The sequence below is a fragment of the Trachemys scripta genome, chromosome 8 (genome assembly GCF_013100865.1).
Source record: "Trachemys scripta elegans isolate TJP31775 chromosome 8, CAS_Tse_1.0, whole genome shotgun sequence".
NCBI lineage: Eukaryota > Metazoa > Chordata > Testudines > Emydidae > Trachemys > Trachemys scripta.
The window spans coordinates 71,405,963-71,418,908 of NC_048305.1; the positions used below are offsets into that span (position 1 = coordinate 71,405,963).

At 36.9% G+C, this 12,946-nt stretch overlaps 1 protein-coding gene across 2 annotated transcripts in view; it reads right to left on the reverse strand.

Annotated features, from left to right (window-relative positions):
* The window catches only part of SLC35A3 (solute carrier family 35 member A3), a 36,945-nt gene that overhangs the window by 4,627 nt on the left and 19,372 nt on the right, over positions 1–12,946 (reverse strand). Inside the window, exons 1-6 of one of the 2 annotated variants that reach the window (XM_034779534.1) lie at positions 10,211–10,472; positions 6,522–6,726; positions 5,234–5,388; positions 5,031–5,153; positions 4,191–4,362; positions 1,222–1,340 (exon numbers count right to left, since the gene is read on the reverse strand). In XM_034779534.1, coding sequence (XP_034635425.1) covers positions 1,222–1,340; positions 4,191–4,362; positions 5,031–5,153; positions 5,234–5,388; positions 6,522–6,726; positions 10,211–10,255 — 819 coding nt within the window. In that variant the 5' untranslated portion in view covers positions 10,256–10,472. Of the gene's footprint in view, positions 1–1,221; positions 1,341–4,190; positions 4,363–5,030; positions 5,154–5,233; positions 5,389–6,521; positions 6,727–10,210; positions 10,473–12,946 lie in introns of those variants that run through there. The other variant, XM_034779535.1, reaches the window with a different exon arrangement.

The following is a 12,946-nucleotide window of genomic DNA, read 5'->3' on the forward strand; positions in this document are numbered from 1 at the left end:
TTGTCGCGGGAGAGGGGGGGGGGGGGGGGGGGGCCTCTTCCTTTGGATTCTGAAATTACTAGGGGGCAATTACTGTAAAATCCCAAAGCTGGCTATGTGGAGTCCCAGCCTCTTGAGGCTTGGGCTGCCTGAAGAGGAAGGGGCAATGAGTGGTTTTACCTGTTTTTGTGAGGGTTGGAGACAAAAGGCTAAACAGACTCAAAGGTTTTCTTTTTGATTCGGCAAAAGGACATGACCTTTTCTACAAGGGAGGACCCAACCATGTTGAAGGGTTGCAGTTGAAGACTGGAGTCTGTCAGGGTCTCCACAGGACTGATGGGGAGCTACGGCCAAGTGCTTGAGATCCTGTTTTCGTTTTATAAATTTTCTCAACGTTTTTTATCCTAGATTGAATGTGCTCTGCTTTGAAAGAGCTGTGTGGTAACTTGTAACCTAAGAACACTAGCCACTCATAAGGACACTGTCCTTATTGAGAAAGCAGAAGCAAGAGCTAGACACTGGTCAGACATGCATGCAGAGAATCACAATGCAACTACAGGCAACTGCAGCCTAAAATCCTGGTCAAAAGATAGTGGGGATGCAGTCCCTGATCAGAGGAGAGCTGAAGCTAAAGGCCTGAGACCTGAGCGGGCATTCCTTCAGAAGACCACAGACAGGAATTAAAGGTGCTGTTACCTGAAACTGTAATATGTAATTGATGATTTCAGTGGTAACATCTATTTTAATAGCTAAAAACTTTTTAAGAAATGTGTGTAAAGATATGTATAAAGGCACTGGGTATATTTTATGCTGTTGTAGATATGGTGGATGAAAGCAATTGACAACAGAACTCTTTCTGTAGAATAGAGATCATTGATTATATTATCAAGAGGACATTACTAGTGAATGGGTGTACATTTTTGGCTCATAAAGTTGGTTATGAAGGTGGGCTGTATAATTGCTGGTAGGCTTTATTTTCTTTATTAATCTGTTTTTAATATTACAAAATCAATATCGTTATAGAATTTTATTGTGCAGAATGTTTGATAACTCAATGCTTGGATTGCTAATAATTTGCAATTTCTCTATTTAGAGGTCAATTTTGCCACTTTTGGAAGAGACATTTACTTGCAAAATTCCTATTAGCATTAATGGGAACTACCAGTGTAATTTCCCCAAGCATTTATGGGGGAATAGATTCCAAGTGTCTTTTATGTAAGCATATGGGTTTAGATACATTACCTGTAGAACTACAACTATCCAGGTAAGTTTGTTATATCCTTGAAAAAATCCATTCTTTGACAGAAGTTCTCCATCATATATGTACACACCCATCAATCCAAATATGCTACCAAAAAATCCTAAAAGATAAAAGACAGACTTGAAAGCTTGAAACGAATAAAAAAAAAGGGGGGGGGAGGGTCCCCTTTCCTATAACTGGATCTGCATGACTACTGGGGTCAGCCCACGTAAATCAAGTTTCAAGATCAGGCTTTGGTTTGCAATATAATAACCATGTTTAAACCAAACCAGTGGATCTGACAGGAACTTTTTTTTTTTTTTTTTTAAATAGTTTTTCCTCATATAACAGATTTTGATCATTTCAGTTATAAGACTGACGTATTCTTGGCTTACGTTGCTTTACAGATAGGCAGATAACTCTGGTGTATGGATATAATTTTGAAAAAATATACTTTCAAAGGATTTTTTTATTTTAAAAATTATTTGCAGTTTATAATGAACCTTTAAGAAGCTTAAAATCTGTTTCCTTATATTTTTTTAAAAGTTCTATTTCATAAACTCGTTTGTTGTTACAGAATTTCTCCTGAATGTTGTGTTTGTATTGGAGTTGGAAGTGCTAGAGCATTACTTCTACTACAAAAATAAATGATGGGGGAAAAAATCTATTAGATCGTGATCCTGTATTATACAAATTTTAGAAAAAGATTTAAAAAGGAAATTGTGACTAATATTCCTTTAATTTCTGAATAGAAAACTTAAAAACTTTCTAAACATTTAACATAATGAAACAGACATTACTCAAACTATTGCATCAGCTTAAGTTAAAATAACTGAAAATGTTAAATATTTTTCTGAAAAAGCTGACATGCCTTTCACTATTATAAACCTCAAATTTAAACTTATAGCTCAATGTACCATTACCCCATACAGTCATTTTAAAACCCTGTTTTGAGAACGTAATTGTTCTTATATACCAAGTAATGGAACATTGGGGGATGGGGGGGGGGGGGGATCAGGGACAACATCAAACTGATAAACTTGTCTGTTTTTGTAGATTCCTTTCTGCACTGTACAGAAAATCTGAAGAACAATTTATCAAAGAATCATCACTTTTCAACATAGTTATGAATATTTACTTTGCAATCATTTCAAGTGTGTTAGATCCTTACAGTGAGGATGACTCCAGAGTTTTAGTTAAATTTTAGACTTGGCCTTGTTCAAATAAACTTGGGTTCCCCTACAAAGTACTTGGATTATGATTGTGGTCCACATCTGAAAACCCAGGATTCATGCAAGTTTCTCACCCTCTACCCAAATTCTATGCCATGAAAAGGGTGGGTGAGATCAAATCTGTGGGACCTTTAGAGATAGTAAGCATAACTAATGTATTCAGACCTGACGTGTGTGCGTAGACAGTTAGAAGTATAGTGAATCCTGTTTTCCTGTTAAGCAGGAGGAAAGGAACCAGAAAATAGATTAAGAAGATTGTTCAAATATATACAACAATAAGTAACCATAAGTAAACAGGTGCATTAATTTTCCCTCTATCTTGAAAGAGTAAGAATATAAACAGTTCCCTAAATTAAAATATCTTTTCAAAGTGTATTCAGATCTTATAACACTCTTCTCTATATTCTAGTCAAATTATGAATAATTTTAGTTCACTTCATTGCAAAAAGAGAGCTCAAAGGAAAAATAAAAGTTCAAATCCTGCTGGAGGCATTTACTTAAATGTAAATACGTAGACTACAGTTGCAATAGATGGAGATTATATGTCCATCCTCTGCCTACTAGAAGGGTGTCTCTTTCCACGACCAGTTAAGAGGCAGGAGAACAAGGGGAGGTATTGCTTTTTTCCACCTACGTGAGGAAACTGGTTTCAAAGGGAGTGGAAGCTAGTTCAGAATAGATTGTGCCGGTCATCTTCAAAAGCCAGTTTCCAGGAGATTCAGAACCACTTTTGAGATGGTTGGTGTGAGAGAGATAGAGCATGCAGTAGATGAGGATAGTGAAATGGTAGAAAATCATGATCCTAGCACCAAGAGCTAGGATCAAAGTTCATCCATGTGAACAAATGTGGGTAATGAAGGAATTCACTGTGTCTTTAAAAATGTCAATCTATAATCCCTATAGTCAGAGATGAGAGTTACGTTTATTTTTAAATTCTTACACAAATATAGCTTTAAACATTTATTTTGTTCTACTGTATGTCTAAATTCTATAAAAACCTCGTTAGATAGTGTCAATACTTTTAAAATCAATTCAGTGTTTATGAAACATGTTGGATTCATATTACTTAATTACTTTATAAGACAATAACACCATCTTTCAAATAAGTCACATAGGATACCCTTATTTCAAATGCTCCACAGTCCAAATTCAACTGGCAATATTCCAGCTGTTCTCTAGAACCCATTAGTCTCCATTTTAAATCAAAGTAAACAGACTTACAAATGTTGAATTAGCAAGTTAAATACATTAAGTGAGTTTAGAGCAGGATGCAACTCCTGGTGTTCCTGTTAGCAAAATACATATCAAACTTGCTAAATGTTTATGTAATATTTGATTATCCACAGCATGATAAAATATGATTATACTTAGGCCACATCTACGCTACCCGCCGAATCGGCGGGCAGTAATCGATCTATTGGGGAATTGATTTATCGCGTCTCGTCTAGATGCGACAAATCGATCCCCGAATCAACGCCCGTACTCCACCTCGGCAGGAGGAGTAAGCGGAGTCGATGGGGGAGCCGCGGCGGTCGACTTGCCGCCGTGAGGACGGCCAGGTAAGTCGAACTAAGATACTTCGACTTCAGCTACGCGAATAGAGTAGTTGAAGTTGCGTATCTTAGATCGATCCTCCCCGCACAGTGTAGACCAGCCCTTATTTTACTGTGCATGGGAATTTTGTTCACTGTTCATCTGAATGCAGTATCTCTTTTTTAAATGGCCAAAACTGGACTTACCAAGTTGAATGTTTCTGATCCAGACAGACTGTTTGGTTTCTTTTAAAATTTTCTCAAAATAAACCCCAGCAAATCCACTTGAAAAGCAGGCTATAAGGACTGCTATAAGACCAACAAATTGAGATCCTGCTGACAACTCTTTAGTAGTTGTTGCTTGAGAATCTGAGGGCCACTAAGTGTAAAAACAAAAGAATGTATGTACATTTTAAAAAATGATACAAATTATTTCATAAAATTAAGTTTTAATGTTTATAGAATACACGTTTGTTTCCTATAAAGGGTCTATACTGCTGATAAATGCAGAGAGGTTTATTGCACAATTGTAAAGTCTTGTATTCTATCACATATTTTTGAAAATTTCAGCCAAATCTACCGTAAAATTTGTTTCCTTTATATCTTGTTGAATAAGGGATGAAATTCTGTGCTCACTGAAATTAACAGAAAAACTCTCATTAGCTTCTACAGGTCCAGGATTTCACCCAAGATATCTTATGAATGGCAGGCTAGATATTATATATAGTGTTTGTGTGTATGATGTTTATTATTTTACAAAAATGATGCAAGGCTGTAGGCAAAGGCATATTAAAGTTTCTTAAGACCTGTAAGAGGTTAAAAAAATAAAAAGTAACTCTCAAACTTCAGAGCAGACAAAAATAATTTAATCCATCTCAGCAAACTCTCCTATCCTATGATTCTACCCTGGAAATTTTGGAAACTTTGTATTTGACTCGATTAGTTCCAGGGGCACAATATAATTACCTACATTCTAATACTTGTGTTCCTTAATAAAAAGAATAAAAGGAATCCCAAATAACTTAGACACATACTATTAATATTTACCTGTACAAATGCAACTCCCGTCATCAAAATCACTAATGATAACCACTGGTATACACCTAATTTCTTACTTAGCATGGACACAGAAAATAATGCTGTAGTAAGAATTTTTAATTGATATGTGACCTGAAAAGACAAAATAAAGTTATTACTATACAACCCGTTTTTTGTGTGTACAATTATGGAAAAATCTAAAAACACAATACCTGATAAGTGGCTGCATCTAGATTTGACAGTGCTACATACAGCAAGTTATTCTGGAGAGTATAAATCCCTGATGGAATAGCAAGTTTAAGTGTTTCCATAGGCTTGTTAAGGATTTCATCATGTAGCACTCTGTTCAGAGCCCGTAAATTGCACTCTACTCAAAGAAACAATAAAAGAGATAAAGATTAAAAAAAGAGACAGGGAAAACGGGAGGGCTACAAATTGTAACAGTTTTTTTTAGATTGCTACACACTTTTTAGGACAACTTTTGTCTTCAGAAAACTCAAAATGCTGTATGATCTTTCTCAGGTTTTTACATTGATTCTATAAGGTATGCAATTCCTGATACTTTGCTATCATACAAAGTGTCCGCATTAGCCCAAAATACTAAAGCTGAAACAATTATCCAAAATAATGTTCACAAATCCTATGTTGATTACAATTTCTGTGACTAAGAATTTAATAAAGCTTCCTAAAGAAAAAAGAAAAAAGCAATTAAGTAGAAATCTTTCCACTTGAAACTTCAACATCGCTTCATTTTGCAGCTCAATCTTTTCTTTAAATTTATACCAAGCTTATGAAAACCCCTTATGTTTTTATGGATGTGTCACTTGAACCAAATGTGAAGATTTTTGTTGAGAGTTGAAAACTAAGGACAAGATATTGAGATTCTGGAAAGAGGAAAATGATTGTGCTGTATAAAATATACAATGTGAGAACTAAAGTGAGTTTGAAAATACAGCAAGTTATTTTTATCTTAAATATTGTGGTTCTTTCTATAATACTGAAACAGCTTCTCTCCTTTCGTGCTTGCATGACCTCACTGTGGCTCATGCACTTGTCACTTATGCTTCAAGCACATTTATAGCTTTGTACCTTCCCTTTCTCCTACTCCTACTCGTTCTTCTCTAGAGATGCTTTCTGGGTGAACAGAAGGTGCAGACCTGTTACCAGGACAACAATTCTTACCCTACATCCATGACCCGTCAAATGGAATCTTTTGGGTATATATTTATACAAAATTTACAAAAGATTATATTGTGTGCTTAAGTATGAGGTACAAAACAGAAGTCTTCCCTGCTTGTAGGTTAACTTTCTCATAGAAATGGTTTTAGATCTTCTTTTCACATATTTCGATGCGGGAAAGGCAATCTTTTGTTCTATCTTGGCATTCGCATAGCTCCTTATCATCACAGCATTCGAGCACCTGTTTTTGCAGTTGTCACCGAAATACAATAATTGGTAAAATATAGGAAAGCTACTTCTAGATTAAAATCTGAAACATACTGCTGTCTTTGTAGACCAATAAAATGCAGGCCATAATCTTCAAAAATTCAGCAACAACTACTGCAGTAGAGGATAAGTAACGAGGTCCTTCCTCTTTCAATGTCCGAGAATATCGCATAGTCAAAACTAAACTAGTGGTCTGAAAGACCAGGATCCCCAAGGAAAGGTATTTTAAATTGGTAGACATTTCTTGACTTTCAGTTTTCTGAAACAGAATAAAAAGGAAAAAAATTAAAAGTTAAAACCAAAAACAGACAGTTTCTCTGTGAATTAGCATTTTTAAAGGGTATCCAGGGAACATAGTCACTGAAGGGAATTAAGAGAGAGTTTGTCTATCCGATTCCCTAATCAGAAAACAATGGTGTAAAGAATGAATTCATTTCCAGGGGGCTGTATGTAGTAAAATAACATATGGTGATACTATCAAAGTTTTAGGAAGAATAATTCTTATTACATAAGAAACACGTGCAATAATAATGCTCTCGATTCTCACTCAATTTTTATTATTACTATGCAATACTTCATTCCAGACAAGGGTGGAATAAACATGTTTAAATAGGACTTTGATACTTAAGAGATTATGGAAAGTAAATATTCCACATAATAAGGTTTAGTATAGTAACATGGCAGTCATGAATAAAACGGTTCTTTGCACATTCAAAGATCTATTGAAACAAATAAATCTAATTTGACAATGTTAATAAAAAGGGATATAAAAGCCTAAAAACCTTAAATACTTTTCATAATACATAATTATAGATAAGAAGAATATAGATCTGACAACAAACATTGCAGTGATGTCAGAAACAATATGCTGATTATTGTATTAAAATAAAATATTCCTTATATTTGCTCTGGGTAATGAAAAATGTCACAGACATCTTTACGATAACTATTAATGCAGGTTCTCCCACTGTACATGTACATTTCTACATATCTTCTAATTTACCAATAAGAGACCAAATGGTAGTCGCTAAGATAGTCCCTCACATTTCTACTTTAGAAACATTTGAAATGTTGAGAGGCCCTAAACCTGCCAACACTTATGCACGTTTAACATGTTTCACAGTACAATAGTTACTAACTACATTTATAGTAACTCCAGTTATAATCAGTGTTGATGAACCTAATCCCTGTACTGAAAATTCATCTGTTTGTCAAACAATGTCAAATGATGTAGCCTCGAGAAAGGCCAACACTGAAACTACAGGTGTAACTTCAATTACATCGTATCAGTAAGATGAAAAGAACAAAAATCCAATTCTGCAAATACATCAGCAAGTGGCAAAGCCTAAATGCCCTGTCTAAAGTATGAAAATTCACTGAAGCGAATACTGATTATACCAGTGAAGCTGAATCAACATCAGGAATCATAAAGTATATAGGCCTCTGGCTACTACCATCACTTTAAGCACTGTATTTATCAGATCTGAGCTAAGCAGCACCTAGTACAGAAAGCAAGAGAAATGATTAGGCCTGTTTTAGGAGAACTAGCAAAATGCTTCGTGTTAACAAGGAAATCCAGAACAGTATCACTGGAATTAAGTACATGATAGTTACCTCATTTTCTTCTACTCCTCCCAGTTATTAGTTATGAATGCTTACCATACAAATAGATTCATACAGAAGACACATCAACTTTACATTCCATGGAAAATGTACCAATTACAGCATTCACTATTTGTATATTGAACCAAAATCATAATACTTTAAAAAAGATTTTAAAAAGGGAAGTCCATGAACATACAAGTAGAATAAACACAGAGTAAAATTCAAGATAAGTCATTCTGGTCCACATTTTTAAGTTTCTGTGCTTGATATATGCAATGCCCAATGCATGCACAAGGTGGAGAGGTTCACATGCACACACAGGTGATATATAAATCTTGACTTGCAAGTATCAGGCATCCTGTGTAAAGCTGAACATGTAGAAAATATGCAAGTACCTTTGAAAATTTGCACCTGAAATTAAAGCTATTTTAAAATGACTGCAGTTCTGTGCCAAAATATATTTTATAAAACTAGTTATTCTTTCCCAGATCTGCACAGCTGTATTATTAATATAATTCTGTCTTATACAGATATGGTGTCTCAGAGTTTAGATGGATTTTTTCCAGGTAAGTATGTAAAGTAGCTATAAAATGTGGGTACCTAAGGAAACAACAAAAATTTGACAAGATTTGTAACCATTCAGCCACAGATCGAGATTAACTGCATTTCTGTTCTCTGGGCGCTAAGATTATTTGTAGCATGTAGTATCTGTCTGCATACATTTTTGTAAAAGCCCATTTGTACTGTTTGTGCTATTTACTAGAATAAATCAAGTAGAAAAACTTCTGGAGTAAGAGGTAATACAAGACTACTGGTGTTGAAAATTATCTGGTTGATCATCAACCAGAATTGAGCAATATAAAAGCCCTATGTTCTTTGCAGCAAGTCTGACCTCAACGCTGTGGCAATCGGGTACGGTAGCCTGAAGATTTTTTTAGCAGTTTTAGATAAATAACTCAGTTTTTGCATTTAACTAAATATGAAAATGAATGATAGTTACTACAATATCATTTATTTACATAATTCTATATTAAATTCAGTTTTATGCTACTCGAACATTTTTATATCTTCAATGCATTGGAGATGTACTATTTTAGAGAAGATGTTAAGGTAAAGCTGAAGATTTCTGCACTTGGAGTTTTTGATACCTGGAATGGTGTAGAAGGCAGCATTTGAGTTCATGAGATAAGCACATTATTCTTAGGCTGTCTACACAAAGAAAACTTGGATAACTTTCCACCTGTGGTAGCAATGGTGGAGGCTATACAGTTGACGAACACCTGACTCCTGTCTACACTACAGCCTTCACTGTTGCTGGCATACTGAAGCTACACTGATGGTGAAACAAACAGAGGTGCTAATTTTCCTAGTATAGAAGAGACCTAATATTTCCCCTTTTTATTTTCATAGGTGTGGGATTACAGCGTGTCCACGTTGTATTAGATTGCTTCTTCAGCCAGCAGATCTTAGGGCTGAAACCCAGTAGTATTGTATGAAATTAATTTCATATTACATTGTATGAATTCCAAGCCACCATATTTTCTTCTTCTTTTTTTGGATGAAAGTGATCTTGCATATTAATATGAGAGTTTTGCCAATTCTCATTTTCATTCACACCAAACAATTCCTCTTACCTTCTACCGTACCCACCCTTTCTTTTAACAAGGTGTATTTGGGATCTGGCTACACAATCACCATTAGATGGTTAAAGAGAATATGTGTTTCTCCTAAAATACATTTAAAGATAAGTTTTTTTTCAAAACTTTTAAAACTCACAATCAAAATGCTTCTGAACAAATTCCTTTGAAATAAATACATATAAATTAGAATAAAAGACCTTTGCAGAAATTCTGTATTCTGTATTCTGGGAAATAGCAAAGCAATATTGAAATATAGGTCATCCCTAAAAATGGAGTTTTGAACAGTGCTCTGAGATGACCTTTAAAATGGGTCATAGTATCAGTAAATACTGCCCATTTCCATTTATTGAAACACATCATTTTATTAAGTAATTTAAAAATAGCACTAATGGTTTAGCCATGATGATTGTCAAGTCAATATTCAGCATCACAAATACCATCACAAAAGCTTTTCCATTAAAACAAAACATACACTAGACAAATGTGAAAAATACATACAGAAATGTTGTTTTGTAGTACAATCTTCTGTTCATTAGCTGCCATGATTCCGGAAGACAGAAATTTTAAGATGGTAACATTATTTATTTAAGCTTGCCTCCTTAAAATTGGTCACAAATCCTTGCGTTATTTTTTTCAACCAATTCTCTCTCTCTCACCCTACCCCACTCCTTCCAAGCAGATTTTTAAACTGGATAAAGTGCCTCAAAAAGGTAGTAGCAGTAGAACGTCATATTTGCATTTCATAATTCCCTGAAGAAGCCACAGAGTTTTACAAATGATGCACACAAAAACAAACAAACAAACAAACAAACAAAACCCCTAAGTTTTGTAGTGATGTAGAGGAAAGATTGTTCTCGGAGTTAAGAGTTGAATTTAGGATAGATTCCATGAAAAGTGGCCTCAGCAGTGTTCAGCAACACAGGTTTGTACACAATAATCACATTGAATTCTAGGTGGTAGGGCTGGTGCTGTATATCAGATAAGTCACATGCCAGGAATTGTGTAACAATTGAACTTACATATTCCAATAAATCACCCACTCATTCACCTTTGCAACTCCCCAGTAAGTTTATTAGCTTTGCTTTGTGTCTTTCTTCTTGCTTTTTTCCAGAAGGATCATATATCAACTTGTACAACTCAGTGCAAACTTGGACTTGGATCCATTGAAACACATAAATGGGTACTGAACTTTTGAGCATCTGAATAGTTTCATTGGCTTCAGTGGAACTACTCACATGCTTGGAGTCAAGCATATGCGTCGGTGAGTTGCTAGGCTGGAGCCAGAGTGCTCAGTTGCAAGACATTAAAATAGCAGTGGCTGCCAGCAGCACCTAAGGCAGAGGGAGGGGCTAATCAAAGCTAGGAATTTGGTGGCATAGATACTTTGCCTTCATGAGGGGAAAAGTGTGTTTTTAATACTGTGTAACATCCTAGCATACACAAGGCAATTTGCAATTTTCATATGTTAGCTGGTTGAGGAAAACCAGGCTCCCGCCAGGGTTTACCTCGACCAACGAACATGCTAAAACTAAAAATGCATTATCTACACTAGGATTTTAACAAGTGTTAAAATCATACCTTTCTTCCTTTGCCATACACTGCATTGATCTCAGTAGCCCCCCCCACTCCCACCCCCGCAACTCGTTTTGCAGGAGCATCAAGAGGCTGGAATCCTCCACAGAATTTCCCAGAAGTGGCCCTTCAAAAGGCCCCCAACATCCTTTAGGAAGGAGGGACTCAACAGCAGTTTCATGTCTGAGTAGTATGGCCTCATCAAGTGTTTTATATGTACTCTATCCAGTTTTAGTGAGCTATACATTGTTTGCTCACTAAAGGTCAATTCCTGTAGAATATCTGCAGAAAGCTCCAAGAGCATTAAACCAGCACTGAGGCCTGGTCTACACTACGACTTTAATTCGGATTTATCAGCTTTAATTCGAATTAACCCTGTAACCGTCCACACAACGACGCCATTTAATTCGATGTAAAGGGCCCTTTAAATCGATTTCTGTACTCCACCCCAACGAGCGGAGTAGCGCCAAAATCGATTTTAGCAATTCGAATTAGGGTTAGTGTGGCCGCAATTCGATGGTATTGGCCTCCGGGAGCTATCCCACAGTGCATCATTGTGACCGCTCTGGACAGCAATCCGAACTCGGATGCACTGGCCAGGTAGACAGGAAAAGCCCCGCGAACATTTGAACTTCATTTCCTGTTTGCCCAGCGTAGAGAGCACAGGTGACCACAGATACCTCATCAGCACAGGTAACCATGCAGGCTGATAATCGAAAAAGAGCACCAGCATGGACCGTGAGGGAGGTACTGGATCTGATCGCTGTATGGGGAGAGGATTCAGTGCTTGCAGAACTTCGTTCTAAAAGACGAAATGCAAAAACTTTTGAAAAAATTTCCAAGGGCATGATGGAGAGAGGCCACAATAGGGACTCTGAGCAGTGCCGCGTGAAGGTCAAGGAGCTCAGACAAGCCTATCAAAAAACAAAGGAGGCAAACGGTCGCTCCGGGTCAGAGCCGCGGACATGCCGCTACTACGCCGAGCTGCATGCAATTCTAGGGGGGGCTGCCACCACTACCCCACCTGTGTTCGTGGATTCTGGGTCGGGGATAGTCTCGACGCCTGAGGATTCTGCTGATGGGGTAGAGGAGGAGGAGGAGGAGGATGAGCTTGCAGAGAGCACACAGCACTCCCTTCTCCCCAACAGCCAGGATCTTTTTATCACCCCGACTGAAGTACCCTCCCAAGCCTCCCAAGCCAGTACCCAAGACTCTGACCCCATGGAAGGGACCTCAGGTGAGTTTACCTTTTAAAATATAAAACTTGTTTTAAAAGCAAACGGTTTTTAATGATTACTTTGCCTGACTTTGCATTCGCGGTCAGTTCAGCTACTGGAAAAGTCTGTAGCTACTGGAAAAGTCTGTTAACGTGTATGGGGATGGAGCGGAAATCCTCCAGGGACATCTCAATGAAGCTCTCCTGGAGGTACTCCGAAAGCCTTGCCAGAAGGTTTCTGGGCAGTGCATCTTTATTCCCTCCTCCATGGTAGGACACTTGACCACGCCATGCTTGCAGCAAGTAATCTGGTATCATTGCCTGACAAAGCCTGGCAGCGTATGGTCCCGGTGTTTGCTGGCATTCAAGCAACATCCGTTCTTTATCTTGTTGTGTAATCCTCAGGAGAGTGATATCACTCCTGGTAACCTGGTTGAAATACGGGA